We start from the raw sequence: 19,182 nt of genomic DNA, 5'->3' as shown, positions 1-19,182 counted from the left end.
GGCTTCTTCTAACCAAACCCCCTCTCCCCACTTCATATCACATGCTGTGACGTTTTAAAATTGTCTTCCGGCCAGGCATGGTGGCGTACGCCTGTAATCCCAGCACTTTGGGAGGCCGAGGCAGGCAGATCACCTGAGGTCAGGAGTTCAAGACCAGCCTGGTCAACATGGTGAAACCCTCTCTACTAAAAATACAAAAAAAATAGCCGGGTGTGGTGGTGTGCACCTGTAATTCCAGCTACTCGGGAGGCTGAGGCAGGAGAATCGCTTGAGCCTGGGCGGCAGAGGTTACAGTGAGCAGAGATCGTGCCACTGCACTCCAGCCTGGGCAACAAGAGTGAAACTCCATCTCAAAAAAAAAAAAAGAAAGCAAATTTTCTTCCGCGGGTGTTTCACTCTGTAATTCTCATTTGTTTGCTAGTTTATCACCTGTCTCTCCCATTGAATGTCAGTTCGTGGGGGCTGGGATTGCTGTCTGCTTTGTTCACTGCGGTGTCCCCAGTTCTCACAACAATGCTTGCCACATTGTAGAGGCTGCATCAATTTTTTTTATTGATTGAGTGAATGGATTAAAGAATGAATTTTTTAAAAACTATAACACAAGAGCAAATGAGTCAAAGCAAAAAAGTGAACTAAGGCAATGAAGAAATGAAGGAGTGAATGAAGAGGCCTGGTCCTTGGGATCCCGAGGACCCTACCCTCAAACGACTCCCCATAAACGCCAGCCCCAGAGGCCCTGCATGGGGAGCCGGTGCAGAGGCCCGATGCATCCACCTTGCCCGTCCACAGGCAGCCTCTCGTCCAGCAAGGCATCCCAGGACCGAAAGCTGACGTCGACGCCTCGTGAGATCGCCAAGTCCCCGCACAGCACTGTGCCCGAGCACCACCCACACCCCATCTCGCCCTATGAGCACCTACTTCGGGGCGTGAGTGGCGTGGACCTGTATCGCAGCCACATCCCCCTGGCCTTCGACCCCACCTCCATACCCCGCGGCATCCCTCTGGACGCAGGTGATTGCCCCGGGGCTCCCAGAACCCTGCGGTGGTGCTGCACAGGGCCAGGGACCTCATCAGTGTTCCCTCAGGGACTCCTTAGGCATCAACTGTCAGGTTCCCCTGGATGGGGAAACTGAGGCCTCGAGATTGGAAGACCCAACAGTGTAATCATGACCAGCTTAGGTTGGAGCAGAATTTCTCTTAGTAGTTTGCAGGACATGTGGGGTTAAACATTTCAGTGGTTTTCTTTTCCTGCAGGACTGATCAGTGCCTTTAGCAATGCAGTGGTATCGAATGAGGACTTGTGTATATGCGTTTTTCAAATAGACATGATCTGAAAATCTTTTTAAAATGTCGCATCCCTTTAGTGTGTTCATCTGCATGGGGATGTCCTATGTTTGGGACAACTTCCGTGCAAAAAGCATCCTTCATAGAAGTCACCCCCTTGTGTCCTGGGGCCATGTTTTCCTGCTGTCGGGCGCTCAGTTCTGGCTTGTGCTTTGGGCAGCCGCACATGTAGGTGGGAGAAGCTATCCATTGCAGAAGTAGGGGGCATCCAGACAGGTGGAGCGACACCATCAGGCCTAGGTGTGGCTGGCCTCACATGAGCTCCCCTCTGCCCCGCAGCTGCTGCCTACTACTTGCCCCGGCACCTGGCCCCCAACCCCACCTACCCACACCTGTACCCACCCTACCTCATCCGCGGCTACCCCGACACGGCGGCGCTGGAGAACCGGCAGACCATCATCAATGACTACATCACCTCACAGCAGATGCACCACAACGCAGCCACCGCCATGGCCCAGCGAGCCGACATGCTGAGGGGCCTCTCGCCCCGCGAGTCCTCGCTGGCACTCAACTACGCTGCCGGCCCCCGAGGTGCGTGGGCAGGCAGACCACCTCCACTGGGTTTGGCCTTATTCCCAAAGGACATGCGTGTACCCTGTGGCCTTGCAGAGGCAGCTGGACCTGGTCACCTTGTGTGTCACCTTGTGTGAACAGACCTGAGTGGGTGGCCTGGGGTTGTGCATGCCGTGGGTGCTGGTTGGCATCTGGTAGGTGAGTGCCGGCGTGTGCCTCCTGGCTGCATCCTCAGTGGGTGTGCGTGCATCTGTGTATACTCTTAGGATACAGGGGCCTCAGGAGCTTAAAGAAAGATCAAAATGTGGCTGGGCACAGTGGCTCGTGCCTGTAATCCCAGCACTTGGGGAGGCCGAGGTGGGTGGATAACAAGATCAGGAGTTTGAGACCAGCCTGACCAATGTGATGAAACCCCGTCTCTACTAAAAATACAAAAATTAGCCAGGCATGGTGATGCGCACCTGTAGTCCCAGCTACTCAGGAGGCTGAGGCAAGAGAATCACCTGAACCCGGGAGGCGGTGGTTGCAGTGAGCGGAGATTGTGCCACTGCACTCTAGCCTGGGGGACAGGGCGAGACTCTGTCTCAAAAAAAAAGAAAAAAGATGAAAATGTGAGGTGAGGCTATTTGGAGTTTGTTCCTTTGCCTCGTAAACAGCCCACAGCTGCTTTGCATGCACGTGTTCCAGGGCTGTCCTCAGAAATGCTTCTGGAATAACCAAGTTCTAGTTGGGGTTCAGCTGGAAGAGCCGAAGTCACACTAGGTATTTTGAACAGCGTGGGTTGAATACAGGGAATGGATTGTGTAGGTGTGAGAGGCTGAAGGGGCACAGAGGGCCTGAGATGGGAACCAGTGAGGGCAGCTGCAGGAGATGCCGCGGCTCAGGCTTGGGAGCAGAAGAGGAGGTGGGACTGAGAGAACCTGAGCATTCAGGAAAGGGTTCTATGGCTGGTGCTGGGAGCTGAGGAGGGAGTGCCCGCCACCAGCTCTGCTGGCTCCAGGAGTGTGTGCCATGCTCTCCAGGAGGGTGATCTGGCCGGTGGGCAGCCTGGCCTCTCTCCTCCCTGTGGCTACAGCCCTGGCCCAACACCTCCCGCAGGCATCATTGACTTGTCCCAAGTGCCACACCTGCCCGTGCTGGTGCCCCCAACGCCAGGCACCCCAGCCACCGCCATGGACCGCCTTGCCTACCTCCCCACCGCACCCCAGCCCTTCAGCAGCCGCCACAGCAGCTCCCCACTCTCCCCAGGTAGCGCCACTGCCCAGTCCGGGGTGGGGACCCCGGCATCCATGGGAGGTGGCTGGGGATGGGCGGCAGGCCCTGCTCTCTCTGCCCCAGCCTAGAAGACAAAGCCAGGCTCTTCTTGGGCCCTGGGGCTGAGTCTCTGGCCTTTGGGTTTCCTAGGAGGCCCCACGCACTTGACAAAACCAACCACCACGTCCTCGTCCGAGCGGGAGCGAGACCGGGATCGGGAGCGTGACCGGGATCGGGAGCGGGAAAAGTCCATCCTCACATCCTCCACAACGGTGGAGCATGCGCCCATCTGGAGGCCCGGTAGGGCATCAGAGCCCCCCACCGTCCCCGCCCCGGGACTCCCTGTGGGCCGCAGGAGGCCTCCCCCTGCTGATGCCACTGCCTGTCACCAGGTACAGAGCAGAGCAGCGGCAGCAGTGGCAGCAGCGGCGGGGGTGGGGGCAGCAGCAGCCGCCCCGCGTCCCACTCCCATGCCCACCAGCACTCGCCCATCTCCCCCCGGACCCAGGACGCTCTCCAGCAGAGGCCCAGTGTGCTGCACAACACAGGCATGAAGGGCATCATCACCGCTGTAGAGCCCAGCACGCCCACGGTCCTGAGGTGGGCCAGGTTGGCACGGGGGAGGGGAGGGGACGGGCGGGTGGATGGGTGGTCAGTAGGAGGATGAGCGGATGAGAGGATGCTTGGTGGGACGTACATGGGAGGTGGGTGGGTGGGCAGATGTGTGGGGGTAGAAGAATAGAGTAGTGTGAGTAGTAGATGGATGGGTGGGTGGGTTAGGTGGGTAAGGTGGGTGGGTGGGAGGATAGATGGCTGGGTTGGCTGGGTGGATGGATGGATGGGTGGGTGGTCGGGTTAGGTGGGTAGGTGGATCAGTGGAAGGATAGATGGCTGGGTTAGCTGAGTGGATGGGTGGATGATCAGGTTAGCTAGGTAGGTGGGTGGGTGGCAGGATAGATGGCCGGGTTAGCCAGATAGATGGATGGATGGGTGGGTGGTTGGGTTAGGTGGGTAGGTGGGTCAGTGGGAGGATAGATGGTTAGGTTAGCTGGGTGGGTGGATGGATTGGTGGGTGGTTGGATTGGGGAGGTAGGTGGGTGGGTGAGAGTATAGACGTCTGGGTTAGCTGGGTGGATGGATAGGTGGGTGGTTGGGTTAGGGAGGTAGGTGGGTGAGTAAGAGTGTAGATGGCTGGGTTAGCTGGGTGGGTGGGTGGATGGGTGGGTGGTTGGGTTAGGCAGGTAGGTGGGTGAGTAAGAGTATAGATGGCTGGGTTAGCTGGGTGGGTGGATGGATGGGTGGGTGGTAGGGTGAGATGGATGATGGAATGGATGGTTGGATGGGTAATTGGGGGCATGAGTGGATGGAGGCTCAGGTGGATGGACGATGGGTTGGGTGGTGGGATGAGTAGGTGGGGAGGTTATTTGGTTTGAGAATAGAATCTGTGGAGAGGGAGAGACTGAATGGGGGCTGTGAGGAAAGGCTTTCCTGGTCCCCCACATTTAGCAAGGCCAGCAAGGAAAAGAGGTGTCCCTCTTGCCTGGACAAAGTCCCAAGTTTCTCTGAGATGGGAGAGGCCCCTGAGTGCCCTTTGGTGACATATACTCCAGAGACTGTGGTCAGAGCTGCTTCACCAGTGGAGTGGGGTCGCTCCTTAACACCCTTCCCTGCCCGGGACTTTTGTTTGTTTGTTTGTTTTTGTTTTTGAGATGGAGTTGTACTCTGTCACCCAGGCTGGAGTGCAGTGGTATGATCTCTGCTCACTGCAACCTCCGCCTTCCAAGTTCAAGCGATTGTCCTGCCTCAGCCTCCCAGGTAGCTGGGATTACAGGCACATGCCACCATGCCCAGCTAATTTTTTTTTTTTTGAGACGGAGTCTCGCTCTGTTGCCCAGGCTGGAGCGCAGTAGCCGGATCTCAGCTCACTGCAAGCTCCGCCTCCCGGGTTTATGCCATTCTCCTGCCTCAGCCTCCTCAGTAGCTGGGACTACAGGTGCCCGCCACCTCGCCTGGCTAGTTTTTTGTATTTTTTAGTAGAAACGCAGTTTCACCATGTTGGCCAGGCTGGTCTCAAACTCCTGACCTCAAGTGATCTGCCTGCCGCAGCCTCCCGGAGTGCCGGGATTACAGGTATGACCCACTGCACCCAGCCTCCAGGACCTATTTAGAGGCAACTTACTCCTCCAAAATGAATTTTCATTCAAAAAGTACCCATGCCCCAACCTCCGCTTGAGTGGCTGAAGTCATACCCTCCCCTAGTCATGATTCCAATGAAAATGAAAAATGGTATCATTTCCCAAAAGCAGTGGTGACTTTGTCACCCCCGACTCAGAGGCCCAGCAGGTGCATGAAGCACTAACCCCCAGCTGTGGAGAGCAGGGTTCCGCACACAGGCTCTGTGGGATGCACCTGCCCACTGCCCGCTCATGAATGAGGCCCTGGGAGTTAGAGTTAGTGAGAGATGGGGGCGCCCCCCCATGGAAACACAGGGCTCCAGGAAGGCCGAGTGGGTGGAGCAGCCAGCTCCTGTTGCAGCCTCAGCCCTGTGCAGGGGCAGCTGTGCCCCAGCTTCTCACTCACAGAGCTGGGAACAGCAGCATTCCCTGTTCTCAGCATTCACCCTGGCCGCCCCCCGGGGTCCTTCCTCTTGCTCTCCTGCTCCTCACGTGGCTTTTTTAGCTCCTCCGGTATCCTGAGCAGGCCCAGCTCCCTCGTGTGCCCCCTCCCTGGAGACCTCCTAGCCCTGCCTCAGCTTCCTTGCCCTTCTTTCCTGGCACCTCACTGACTGCCTCCACACAGTTACCAGGCTCTGTAGGGCTTGGGATGTCTGTTAACGTGTTCATAGTCTGTTTTCTGAATTAGATGGTAAGATGCTTGCATCCATTTTATGACCGCTGTATTCACAGTGTCTAGAACAGTGCCTGGCACCTAGTAGCTGCTTAATCAGAAGTTTTGGAAAGATGCAAGGAATGAATGGACGAATGAGTGGGATAGGTCAAACCATACCACACAGAGTCTGACAGGTTACAGTCAGGAGGGCAGGTTCACTCTGGGAGCAGCAGGGAATGTGGATTTATTCCAGGGCAATGGGGACTCACCGAGGGTGGTGGAGGAAGGGGGCAGCTCCCATGACCGCCTGACTGTCTTCTTTCCTCCCCCAGGTCCACCTCCACCTCCTCACCCGTTCGCCCGGCTGCCACATTCCCACCCGCCACCCACTGCCCACTGGGCGGCACCCTCGATGGGGTCTACCCTACCCTCATGGAGCCCGTCTTGCTGCCCAAGGAGTCTCCCCGGGTCGCCCGGCCAGAGCGGCCCCGAGCAGACACCGGCCATGCCTTCCTCGCCAAGCCCCCAGCCCGCTCCGGGCTGGAGCCCGCCTCCTCCCCCAACAAGGGCTCGGAGCCCCGGCCCCTAGCGCCCCCCGTCTCTGGCCACGCCACCATCGCCCGCACCCCTGCGAAGAACCTCGCACCCCACCACGCCAGCCCGGACCCGCCGGCGCCGCCCGCCTCGGCCTCGGACCCGCACCGGGAAAAGACTCAAAGTAAACCCTTTTCCATCCAGGAACTGGAACTCCGTTCTCTGGGTAAGACCACCCTGACAGCGGCCACCTTCATAGACGCGATTATCATGCGTCAAATTGCTCACGATAAAGGGGCGCGAGAAGGAGGTGCGCTGGCCAACGGCTCCCCTCGCGATGGTAAGACTTCCGGCCCGCACCCACCCCGTCTCGTGGTCCAAAGATATTTTCAGATCTCTGCTTTTTACTTTGGCCCCCGTTTTTTTCGTTGTTGGTTTCGGTATTTTGTTTTGAAGCCCGTCCGTCCTCGCCGGTTTGCACGTGCTGACGACTACTCCGGCCGCGCCCGCCCCTCTGGTTTGGGGGCGCTCATCATTTGCACATCATTTTACCATGGTTTTTTTTTTTTTTTTTTTTTTTTGGATTTTTGCTTTTTTTTCCTTTAATGAATGGATCTGTGATTCTGACTTCGACTGCGCCCCATCTCCCACTTTGCGCCTGTGTCTGGGGAGCAGGGATGGGGCTGCGGGGGGGCTCAGGCCTATGCCCCCACCTGTCGGCTGCCTGGATGCAGCTGAACTAGGGGGAAGTGGAGGCAGGCGGTGCAGGAGACAGGCGGTGCAGGGAGAAGCTGAGGCGGGGCGGGGGCCTGCACTGTCGAGGAGGAACTGGGCCCAGTTCTTGCATCCTGCCCTGTCCCCAGCCCATGTACCCCAGAAAAAGGGGAACCCTCTGCATCTGGCCCCCTACCTTGGCCCTAGTTCATGGCTCCTCTCTGTTGGACTGGGATGGCCAAGGCTATAGCTCAGGCGGGGCCCGGGGACCCAGGGTCACTCCCAGCCACACCCCCACTTCTCACTCTGCCCCACACACTCCTTCCCCCAGAGACCCACGCTGTCCCTGTCTCACGCTGGCCTCGCCCCGCCTCCACCACCTGAGCCCATCTCTGTCCCTTCTGGCCTCATCTCTCTCTGTGGCTCCATCTCCCTCTGTCTCTGTCTCTCCCAGGCTCTGCATCTCTCTCCATCTCTCTCCATCTCTCCCTTGGCCTCCCTCTCTCTCCCCAACACCCCTCTCTGCCTTACTTTGTTTGGGTACCCAAACCCCACCCCTAGCTTGCGTTCCCCTTGACCCCACGGGGATCCAGCCAGCTGGGAGGGCAGCCCTGCCCCTCGGACCCCGAGCCCCTGGGCCTGGTGCCTGACTCTGCACCCTGCCTGCCCTAGGTTACCACGGCAGCAGCTACAGCCCTGAAGGGGTGGAGCCCGTCAGCCCTGTGAGCTCACCCAGCCTGACACACGACAAGGGGCTCTCCAAGCACCTGGAAGAGCTGGACAAGAGCCACCTGGAGGGGGAGATGCGGCCCAAGCAGCCAGGTACGCCCCGCCCAGTACCCAGGCCCCAGAAACCCTGCACAATGAGGACCCTCACGGCCCCATCACGCAGATGGGAAAAGAGAGGTGCCTAAAGGCCAAGGAATCGGCCGGGTCATGAGGCTCAAAGGCACAGGGCTGGGATTTGGGCCCAGCAGCCCTGGGGCCAGCAGACACCCCCTGACCAGCTCTGCTCTGCCTGCAGGCCCCGTGAAGCTCGGCGGGGAGGCCGCCCACCTTCCACACCTGCGGCCGCTGCCCGAGAACCAGCCCTCATCCAGCCCGCTGCTCCAGACTGCCCCGGGGGTCAAAGGTCACCAGCGGGTGGTCACTCTGGCCCAGCACATCAGTGTAACTACGCGTTCTCTGCCACACCTTGTCATCCTTGCCCCTGGGGGCACCGGGCCTGGAGAGGGGATGGGGAACCCCACAGCCCCTCTGTCCTGGTGGGGTGGCTGGGGGATCCAGGGCGTGGGTGAGGGTGAGATCCCAGAGCCCCGAGCACCCATACCATCACCACCCCCTCATCCATGGGTGGAGCCTGCGATGCGAGCCAACAGCATCTTCACGGGCAATGAAGCCCTCCTGGTGGCCCGGGTTTCTCAGTGTCATGGGCTGGTCATATCAGCCATCTGCCAACTACCAGCTTGGGACCACTGACCACAGCCCGACTCCCATGCACCCGGGGACACAGAGGCCCAGAGGGTGGCGGGCAGGTCCACAGTCGCCCAGGAAGCTGGCCCCAGCCAGGATTCTTCCCCAAGCTCCATCTAGCCCCTCCCCACCCCCAGAAGGTTCTGGCAGGAGGGTGCTGCCTGACCCTGGGCCCCCCGCTTGCCTGCAGGAGGTCATCACACAGGACTACACCCGGCACCACCCACAGCAGCTCAGCGCACCCCTGCCCGCCCCCCTGTACTCCTTCCCTGGGGCCAGCTGCCCCGTCCTGGACCTCCGCCGCCCACCCAGTGACCTCTACCTCCCGCCCCCGGACCATGGTGCCCCGGCCCGTGGCTCCCCCAACAGCGAAGGGGGCAAGAGGTGAGCGTGGGGTGGGGGTGCCTCTTGCTGGTCAGCCGGTGGGAGGCCTTCGTCAGCTGCCTGCCTCAGAGCTGGGTCTGAGCTCAGCTGCATACGAGGCCCGCCTGGTGTCATTGCACAGGCAAGAAATGGAAGCTCCGGGAGATGGGGAAGTCACAGAGCGGATACATAACCAATAATAGCCGATAAAAGTGCACACTGTGCTCAGTGGGTTCCAGGCACTCAATGTGTACCCTTTACACACAGCCCCCAGGAGACACAGGCAGCACTCTCCCCATTTCACAGATGAAGAAACTAAGGCCTGGAGACGTGAATTCACTTGCCCACAGGGACACAGTCAGTAGGTGACAGAGGGGGTTTGATCCAGGGCTGTATGATTAGAGAGCAGCCTTTCCACACATGCACACACACACGCACACCTGTCAGTGCACACACACGCACATGCTTGCACACACGCACATGCTCACGCACACTCCCACCCTTGTGAACCCTGGGGCCTCTGGGGGTCCAAAGAGGAAGAGAGGGGAGGGCCCTGAGCTCCAGGGTGAAGGAGGCATTTTGGTGGGGGCGGCGGGGAATGTGTGTGTGAGGACAGATATGGTAAGACAGCAGGACATCTTTGGGGGACAGTGGTGTAGCTGGCACTGGGGTCCAACCAGAATTCAGAGCAGGGGTCAATAAACTATGGACCATGGGCCACATCTAGCCTGAGCCCTGTTTTTGTACAATTCATGAACTAAAACGATGATTTTACATTTTTAAAGAGTTGTTTTAAAAAATAAAAATAATAACAATACGTGCCAGAGATTACTTGTGGTCGAAAATACCTAAAACGTTTATGATTTGGCCAGGTACAGGAAAGCGTGCAGGGCCCTGGTTTAGAGTGGAGGAGTGCGTCCCCTCAGGAGGGAGACCTCTGACCATATCTGGGGCCCTTTCTCCCTCCAGGTCTCCAGAGCCAAGCAAGACGTCGGTCTTGGGTGGTGGTGAGGACGGTATTGAACCTGTGTCCCCACCGGAGGGCATGACGGAGCCAGGGCACTCCCGGAGTGCTGTGTACCCGCTGCTGTACCGGGATGGGGAGCAGACAGAGCCCAGGTACTTCTGTGGGCACATGGACTGCCCCTGAGATGCTCTGGTATCAGCTCCTTGCCCATCCTTGGCCCCAGTCCACCATGGTGCTGTGTGGAGAGTGACAAGGGCACAGGGCTCAGCTGGGTGACCTCGAGCCTGCTAAGCAAGTTTCGCCAACTTGGGGGTGTAATACATGCCCACCCTCCCTGGGGAGACAGTGGTAGCTTTCTGTGCCTTGGGCTGGGATCTCAGCTGGTCCAGGCCCCTGTTGCCGGCCCCTGTTGAACCTCTAAGAAATAATGAGCTAGGTGTGCTGGGCCAGACTGGGGGCAATGGGTGAAGTGGGGCCTGAGAAGGAAGCTGGGGCCGCTGGCCTTGGGGAAGGGCATGATCGGAACCCAATTTCAATCCTTGGGGCTCTTTTGAGAGGGTCAGGCTGGAGCAAGTGGTCAGAGGCAGCCCACCACACAGCCAGGCGTCTCCCAAGACACCCCTAGCCCCAGGATGGGTGAACCACAGAGGAGATTTCAGGAGCCGTGATCTTCTACCAGGCAGGGGATGCAGGCGTGGGGATGGGTGAAGCTTGCTTCCAAATGTCTAAGGCATCTCAGGTGGTGAGTTCCCTGTCATCAAAGGCATGCAAGCTCAGCACCAAGTGAACTGATGTGAGGTGTCTGATCCTCACAGCAGGATGGGCTCCAAGTCTCCAGGCAACACCAGCCAGCCGCCAGCCTTCTTCAGCAAGCTGACCGAGAGCAACTCCGCCATGGTCAAGTCCAAGAAGCAAGAGATCAACAAGAAGCTGAACACCCACAACCGGAATGAGCCTGAATACAGTAAGGGGCCTGCAGGCTCCCGGGGAAGCATGGGGCCACGGGTGGGGGGGTGGCCTGCCTGGGTCGCTGGAGCCGCCCAGTAGCAGAAACCCACGGTGCACCTTCGAAAACTAAGTGGCCCTGCTGACCGCCTTCCCCCAGGCCCTTAGTCTCACCTTTGGAGAGCCCTAGGGCAGTTTCTTGATTTGCTGGGCTTTCCGTAGGAGCTTACTGGCACAGAATAGCACCCAGCACATAGCAGGTGCCCAGTGAATACCTGCATGAATACTGGGACCAGGGGTTGGGTCCCTCCCACATAAGGGCTGGGTGCCTCCCACACTCAGCACCTGTGTGGCTTTGCACCCATTGACGTGGTTTCTGGGTATGAACGTCCCACTCTGCTTCCCAGTACCTAGCACAGGGCCTGTCACTTAGCAGATCCACCAGAGAATATGTGAGTGGGTGGGCAAATAAAGAATCTGTCATAGTCCCTGACCCCAAGAAGCCACATCTGCCAGGGGAGTTTGGGCAAATCACAGATGCTCTTTCCTTCGTGGGGCTGGAGTAGAAACCTTGCAGATAGTCACTGGCTTGCCGGGCATGGTGGCTCATGCCTATAGGCCCAGCACTTTGAGAGGATGAGGCAGGAGGGTTGCTTGAAGCCAGCAGTTCAAGACCAGTCTGTGCAACATAGCAAGACCCCATCTCTATAAAAAATTTAAAAACCAGGCACACACCTATAGTCCCAGCTACTGGGGAGGCTGAGATGGGAGGATTGCTTGAGCCTGGGAGGTCAAGGCTGCAGCGAGCTATGATCACACCACTGCACTCCAGCCTGGGCAACAGAGCAAGAAGTTGTCTCAAGAAAAAAAAAAAAAATCTCTGACCCAGGCTGGTAACTCCAGGGCCTTGTAAGTGTGGTCCAGGGAACCGTAGCATCAGCATCCCCAGGGTACGTTGACATCCCCAGGGTACTGGTTAGAAATGCAGGCCCTTGGCTGGGCGCGGTGGCTCACTCCTGTAATCCCAGCACTTTGAGAGGTCGAGGCAGGTGGATCATCTGAGGTCAGGAGTTCGAGACCAGCCTGACCAACATGGTGAAACCCTGTCTCTACTAAAAATACAAAAATGAGCCAGGTGTGGTGGCAGGTGTCTGTAACCCCAGCTACTCAGGAGGCTGAGGCAGGAGAATCACTTGAACCTGGGAGGCGGAGGTTGCGGTGAGCCAAGATTGCACCACTGCACTCCAGCCTGGGTGACAGAGTGAGACTCTATCTCAAAAAAAGAAAAGAAAAAAGAAATGCAGACCCTTGGCCCTGTCCCAGGCCTGCTGCATCAGAACCTGCGATGAACAAGATTCCCCAGGTGATGCCAGCACACCTGGCCTGGACCACACAGGACTGGTAGGGCAGGTGATTCCCAGAGACCTGGGGGCCTCACCCATTCTGTCACCCGCTTCCAGATATCGGCCAGCCTGGGACGGAGATCTTCAATATGCCCGCCATCACCGGAACAGGTAACCCATCCAGCCCTTGCTATATGGCCGCCCAGGTCCCCGGCGCTCTCTCCCCACCCCTGCTCCAGCTGTCATTAAGGGACGAGGAGCCTTCGCTAGTCCAAGTGCACCCCCTCATTCTGGGATGAACTAACCGCACAGCAGGATTCAGTCACACAACAGGCAGGCGAGGCTTGTTTCCCCTGTAGAAAGGACCCTCGCTGTGCAGGGAGTCTCTGGAGTTAAGATCCCCTCGGGTGGTTAGTAAGTGTCAGATGCATCCTCACCAGCTGGAAACTCACCTTGCTTCTTCACCAGTCTCAGCTGGAGATGTGCGTGTCTGGACAAGGAGTGGGCCTGAGCTCAGAGCACAAGCCTCCGAGTTCACCCGGGCATTTGTTATAGCCAGAGCTTCATTCCTTAATTCCAGCCAGGGAACTGGGAGGCCTTTTTTTTCAAGATCAAATGCAGGTGTGTGGCAGAGATAGGTATAAAATTGACATGCACTTTTAAGCTGAAACTTAAGACTTCTATGATCTTTTGGACTTAGGGGTCCCTTGGGGTTGGAGCCCCATCCTCTAGGAGGGCCCCATTGTGTATTTCCTTGGTGAGTCTGGGGTGTGGCCTCCGGGGGCCACTCCGCATGGGCAGGCCTGGCCCAGTGGGGCTGAGGCAGTTTCGGAGTCAGCTGCCTCTGTGTGGGTGCCTGGTTGTCCTCTGGCCCTTTGGTGGAAGCCGAGGCCGGGATGGAGGTCGGAGAGGTTTCCTGATCTTCCCTGGGGGACGTTCCCGGGCCTTGAGCCGTGGGAATGAGCAAAGGACAGTCATTCAGATAGTATCAGGGTCATCAAGGCCTCTAAATGGGAGTCCCAACTAGGACACCTCCACCCGCCTAGTGACTAGACACCAGGGGCTTTGCTAAGCCTCAGGCAATGAGAAGAAGACAATTTGGTCGAAACAACAAGAGGGTTAGAAATGAATGTTCCTGGGATGTTCTAAATCTTTAAGCAGGTGCTAGACACGCAGGTGTATCTGTATGTACAAATTCATGGCATGGTACAATGAAGATTTATGCTAACACTTGTATATAAATACTTTGTATTTATTTTTTTAAGGCACGGTCTTTCTCTGTCACCCAGGCCAGAGTGCAGTGGTGTGATCACGGCTCACTGCAGCCTCTGCCTCCCAGGCTTAGATGATCCTCCTATCTCAGCCTCCTGAGCAGCTGGGACTACAGGCACACGCCACTGCACCCAAATAATTTTTTAACTTTTTTGTAGAGACGGGCTCTTGATATGTTACCCAAGCTAGTCTTGAACTCCTGTCCTCAAGCTGAGGATCCTCCCACCTCAACTGAAATTTTTTTTTTTTTTTTTTTTTTTTGACAGAGTTTTGCTCTGTCACCCAGGCTGGAATGCAGTGGTGCAATCTCGGCTCACTGCAGCCTCTGCCTCCCAGGTTCAAGCAATTCTTCCACCTCAGCCTCCCAAGTAGCAGGATTACAGACACCCGCCACTACACCTGGCTAATTTTTGTGTTTTTAGTAGAGACGGAGTTTCATCATGTTGGCCAGGCTGATCCCGAACTCCTGACGTCAGATGACCCACGTACATTGGCCTCCCAAAGTGCTAGGATTACAGGCGTGAGCAGCCGCACCCGGCCTGATTTTTTCTTTTTATGCAGTTTTCGTCCACAAGAAGAAATTTTCCAGGCGCCAGTCTTTGCCACTCAGCCTGTGTCAGACTTCGCCTTTATAAATGGAGATTGTTAAGCCTGGAGCCAGCTCCATCAGGTCATGGACTCGTGGCCTTGGGTAGAAGACCGGGTCGCGCTGCTGTGATTTCAGCACTCACCCCTGTTGGAAATGTTGCTTTTTCTTCATGCACATGGCTGTTTTTTTTAAAGGGCTGCAGAAATGTGGCCAAGACAGCAGAAAAGGTGTGAGCATCCCTGGCTACAAACGCATTTGAAACCAAAAGGGAAAAGAAAACGCAGGCAGCCAGCAGTTGCTACAGAAACGTGATTTTCAAAGCATCTGCGTCACCTGCAACCTCATGGAAGCCTCAGTTTAGTTTACAAAGGAGCAAGTGGTCAGAAAGACGATTTGACCACTTTGTATTCATACAATTCATTCAGAGCAGAAGTTTAAAAATCCGTGAACCTCTTGCCCCGTGGTAGGCAGGGTGGGATGGGGATTCACTGGGGGCTTTTGAAAGCAAAGTCTGGTTTGGTTTCATAAAAATTCTGAAAAGACAGCACCTATGGGGGTTTGTAAAGGTCCCCCACCTCCACATGGTTCACAAGAAAGAAAGAACGGAAAGGAAATCTGGTTCACAGAAAAGGTTTCCCACGATTGTCAGGGGATGTTCTGGAAGCATCCTCTTGGGACCGGTTTGTTGATTCGACCACTTTGTCCTTGGGACTGGGTGGCTGGGCCAGCTGGGGCCGGACCAGGGCTGGTCCCGTGATTGTGTCTACCTCTGCCCTGTCCCCTGCACGCACCGTAACTGCATGGCTACGACCTCGCCCTCAGCATCCGTCTCTGCACCTCTTTCTCCTCGTGGCTCCTGGGTGGGGAGAGGCGGAGGGAGGAGAGTAGGCCCAGCTTGTGGGGGAGGCAGGGGGCTGCACATCCCAGGTCACACAGGTGGAGGTGGGGCAGCGGGAGGACCATCTGGTCACCTTCTCTCTCTCAGTTCCTTCCCCAGCCCCCCGCCAGCCCCCAGCTCTGGCTTGACCCAATTTTCTAGCAGCCTGTTCCCCAAACAGGGCAGCCCTCCCATCTCCCACCCTCTCCATTAAGGCCACTTGGGATTTAAAAAAAAAAAAAAAAAAAAAAACAGCCCAGCTAGGATTGGAGGTGCAGACAGGGCTTGTGATTTCCCAGAGGACAGAATAGGAATGAGGATGGGGCTGGCGGGGGCATCTGACCTCCCCCACCCCACCTCCCTGGCAGTGCCCAAGAGCTTCCGGGGCCCCAGGTAGAAGGAACCAGCCTCTCCCCTTTTATCACCACCCAGCAGGAAAAAAAAAGGGTGGGGAGGGATAGGGAAATAAATATGTTGCTTTGCCGAAATGTGCTCACTGTGTATTTCTCTCTCCTCCTCCTCCTCCTCCTCCTCCCCTCTCTCTCTCCCTTCTCTCTCTCCGTCACCCCTCTGGCTCCCCTCCCCGGCCCCCATGTGTCTGTCTGTCTGTCTGTCTCTCTCTCCCAGGCCTTATGACCTATAGAAGCCAGGCGGTGCAGGAACATGCCAGCACCAACATGGGGCTGGAGGCCATAATTAGAAAGGCACTCATGGGTAAATATGACCAGTGGGAAGAGTCCCCGCCGCTCAGCGCCAATGCTTTTAACCCTCTGAATGCCAGTGCCAGCCTGCCCGCTGCTATGCCCATAACCGCTGCTGACGGACGGAGTGACCACACACTCACCTCGCCAGGTCTGCAGGCCACCTCCGCCCCGCCCCCGTCTGTCCCCACCCCCGGTGTGATTAATCCTCGCTCCTCCGCGCTCCTCTGACAACCCCCTCCTCAAGCTTTGGAGCTTGTGACTTTATTTTTGTGCGTGTTTGACCTTGTTCTGGAGTTTGCTAATCTGAAGCTGGGCTGACACCCCCCAAGTGTCTGCACCCTCCGCCACCCCCCAGCCCCGGCCCTCCTGACCACTAGGCCCGAAGTGCTGCCGCCTCCCTCGGACACTCACACTGCCGTCTGCCCCCTAGTCCTGCTGCCTTCCTCCCTGCAGGGAGCCAGCCTCCTGGCCCATCTGTCTCCTTGGGGGAGACCAGGCTGGAGTGAAGGCCCACCCACACCACGTGGACAGGGGGATGGCAGCCAGGCCTGTGCTTAGCATCTGCCAGGCCCACTGTGTGTCCGCAGCTGCCCCTTAGCCTGGTGGGGAGGAGCCCAGGGTCTGTGTCAGCCCCGGGAGTCAGGGAGCCTTAGGGGTCGGCCCCCCATCTGCCTGGGTCCCCATCAGTACCATCTGTATCAGAGCAGGGAGCTGAGGAGAGAGTTGCAGTTGTCCAACCTAGACACTGAAGCCCCAGGAAGCTTCTGGAGTCTCCCTGGGGGTCAGGCCTGGCCTCAGGGGTCCTGACTTCTCTGCACGGGGCCTGGAGCTTGCCTAGCCTTAGCATGGTCCTGAGGCCACGCTCAGAGTCAAACCGGAAGCCCAGGCTTCATGGTTAGGGTTTCAGCCCCTGGGGCTGGGGTCGCTGCAGGACAGCCCAGGGGGCTATTGCGAACAGCAGACAGTTTAGCCACCTCCCCCCACCCTGCAGAAACTGAGCTCCACCCTCCAGGCTCATGGCTGGCCCTCTGGTCAAGCCTGGCTTCCCAGCTGGGGTGGGCAGCAGGGAGGAGGGGTTTACATCGCTGCTCTCCCTCTTTGGAGGGCCCATGGCAGGACCTCACCCCGCCCCTGTGGCCCCACCGCAGTGTCAGTGCTGTCTTCACTGCCCAACGCAGCCCCTTCCCATCTTGTCCCCCTGCAGGCGGCGGCGGGAAGGCCAAGGTCTCTGGCAGACCCAGCAGCCGAAAAGCCAAGTCCCCGGCCCCGGGCCTGGCGTCTGGGGACCGGCCACCCTCCGTCTCCTCAGTGCACTCAGAGGGAGACTGCAACCGTCGGACGCCGCTCACCAACCGTGTGTGGGAGGACCGGCCCTCGTCAGCAGGTGGGCACCAGGTGGGGACAGGGCACTGAATGCCGAGCGCCTGCTGCGTGCAGAGCTCAGACGCAGGCCTGTTCTGTGGAGATGCCGTCCAGGGTCCTGGGCAACTGAGCCTGGCTCACAAACGGTCAGCATGCTTCCTCCAGGGGCACCGGCAGAGGAAAAGGGTGTGGCTGGGGTCAGATCACCTGGGCCTGGTGGGCCATGCAGGGGAGCCTGGACTTCCTCTGATGGGTAGTAAGGAGCCATGGAGGGCTTTCGGAAAGGAAATGCTGATCTAACACAGGGTCAGAAGGCCCCTGGGAGAACAGACCAGAGGGATGGTGAAGGGGCTACTATAGTCCAGGCAGAAGACAGCAGGGTGTGAACGGGGATGGAAGTAGCACAGGTGAAGAGAGGCAGATGGTTCTGAGAGCGGTTCGCAATTAGAAAGGGCTGGGAGGGCTGTTGGACAGAACCGCTAAGGCCTCTGTTCCCAGTGTGGTGGGCAGGCCACGGGCAGGGCCTGCCAGGCTCACAGAGGCCTCCTGGGCATCTTTTGCTTCTTCCCACAGGTTCCACACCATTCCCCTACAATCCCCTGATCATGCGGCTGCAGGCGGGTGTCATGGCTTCCCCACCCCCACCGGGCCTCCCCGCGGGCAGTGGGCCCCTCGCTGGCCCCCACCATGCCTGGGACGAGGAGCCCAAGCCACTGCTCTGCTCGCAGTACGAGACACTGTCCGACAGCGAGTGACTCAGAACGGGGGAGGGGGGCGGTGTCGGGTCCCAGCGAGCCACAGGAACAGCCCGGCAGGAGCAGGGTGGGTGCCGACTCCCCCCAACGAGGAAGGAGCCCCTGAGTACGCCTGCGCCTCCATCCATCCGTCCGTCCAGAGCCGGCATCCTTGCCTGCCTAAAGCCTTAACTAAGACTCCCGCCCCGGGCTGGCCCTGTGCAGACCTTACTCAGGGGATGTTTACCTGGTGCTCGGGAAGGGAGGGGAAGGGGCCGGGGAGGGGGCACGGCAGGCGTGTGGCAGCCACACGCAGGCGGCCGGGGCGGCCAGGGACCCAAAGCAGGACGACCACGCACCTCCACGCCACTGCCTCCCCCAAATGCATTTGGAACCAAAGTCTAAACTGAGCTCGCAGCCCCCGCGCCCTCCCTCCGCCTCCCATCCCGCTTAGCGCTCTGGACAGACGGACGCAGGCCCTGTCCAGCCCCCAGTGCGCTCGTTCTGGTCCCCACAGGCTGCCCCAGCCAACGAGATTGCTGGAAACCAAGTCAGGCCAGGTGGGCGGACAAAAGGGCCAGGTGCGGCCTGGGGCGAACGGATGCTCCGAGGACTGGACTGTTTTTTTCACACATCGTTGCCGCAGCGGTGGGAAGGAAAGGCAGATGTAAATGATGTATTGGTTTACAGGGTATATTTTTGATACCTTCAATGAATTAATTCAGATGTTTTACGCAAGGAAGGACTTACCCAGTATTACTGCTGCTGTGCTTTTGATCTCTGCTTACCGTTCAAGAGGCGTGTGCAGGCCGACAGTCGGTGACCCCATCACTCGCAGGACCAAGGGGGCGGGGACTGCTGGCTCACGCCCCGCTGTGTCCTCCCTCCCTCCCTTCCTTGGGCAGAATGAATTCGATGCGTATTCTGTGGCCGCCATCTGCACAGGGTGGTGGTATTCTGTCATTTACACACGTCGTTCTAATTAAAAAGCGAATTATACTCCAGTTACAAAGGTTTCTTCTCTGCCTCACACTGGGCAGCCAATAGGGCAGGCAGCTGGGGTTTAGAGGACAGTGGGAGTATACCCTTGAAGGGCTAAGGCCACATCCCTCTGAGTCACCAGGAAGTGGATCCTTTTGTGAGTTGAATATTTATACCCTTGGTAAGGACATCACGAGGGCATCAAATAGTCACATCTGTGGTGAAGGTATCAAGTGTTCACACCCATGTTGAGTGTCAGATGTTCACATGGGTTCACATGCATGTGTCAGGTATTCACACAGGGTGTCATTCACACTCATGGTGAGAGGGTGTCAGGTATTCACACCCATGTATCATGTGTTCACACCATGGTGAGGGTGTCAA

At 57.8% G+C, this 19,182-nt stretch overlaps 1 protein-coding gene across 3 annotated transcripts in view; it reads left to right on the top strand.

The window, feature by feature from the left end:
• The window catches only part of NCOR2 (nuclear receptor corepressor 2), a 166,751-nt gene extending 147,930 nt beyond the window's left edge, over positions 1-18,821 (top strand). For 2 of the 3 annotated variants that reach the window (XM_025401526.1, XM_025401524.1), the window contains 15 exons: positions 790-1,011; positions 1,624-1,875; positions 2,956-3,105; positions 3,262-3,411; positions 3,504-3,711; positions 6,273-6,700; positions 7,861-8,010; positions 8,213-8,358; positions 8,852-9,045; positions 9,994-10,143; positions 10,807-10,955; positions 12,397-12,450; positions 15,645-15,869; positions 16,926-17,105; positions 17,657-18,821. In XM_025401526.1, coding sequence (XP_025257311.1) covers positions 790-1,011; positions 1,624-1,875; positions 2,956-3,105; positions 3,262-3,411; positions 3,504-3,711; positions 6,273-6,700; positions 7,861-8,010; positions 8,213-8,358; positions 8,852-9,045; positions 9,994-10,143; positions 10,807-10,955; positions 12,397-12,450; positions 15,645-15,869; positions 16,926-17,105; positions 17,657-17,838 — 2,840 coding nt within the window. In that variant the 3' untranslated portion in view covers positions 17,839-18,821. The remainder of the gene's footprint in view (positions 1-789; positions 1,012-1,623; positions 1,876-2,955; positions 3,106-3,261; positions 3,412-3,503; positions 3,712-6,272; positions 6,701-7,860; positions 8,011-8,212; positions 8,359-8,851; positions 9,046-9,993; positions 10,144-10,806; positions 10,956-12,396; positions 12,451-15,644; positions 15,870-16,925; positions 17,106-17,656) is intronic. The other variant, XM_025401527.1, reaches the window with a different exon arrangement.
• The last annotated feature ends 361 nt before the right edge of the window (positions 18,822-19,182 follow it).

This window comes from Theropithecus gelada, chromosome 11, assembly GCF_003255815.1.
Source record: "Theropithecus gelada isolate Dixy chromosome 11, Tgel_1.0, whole genome shotgun sequence".
NCBI lineage: Eukaryota > Metazoa > Chordata > Mammalia > Primates > Cercopithecidae > Theropithecus > Theropithecus gelada.
This window is presented reverse-complemented; position numbering and strand designations above follow the sequence as displayed.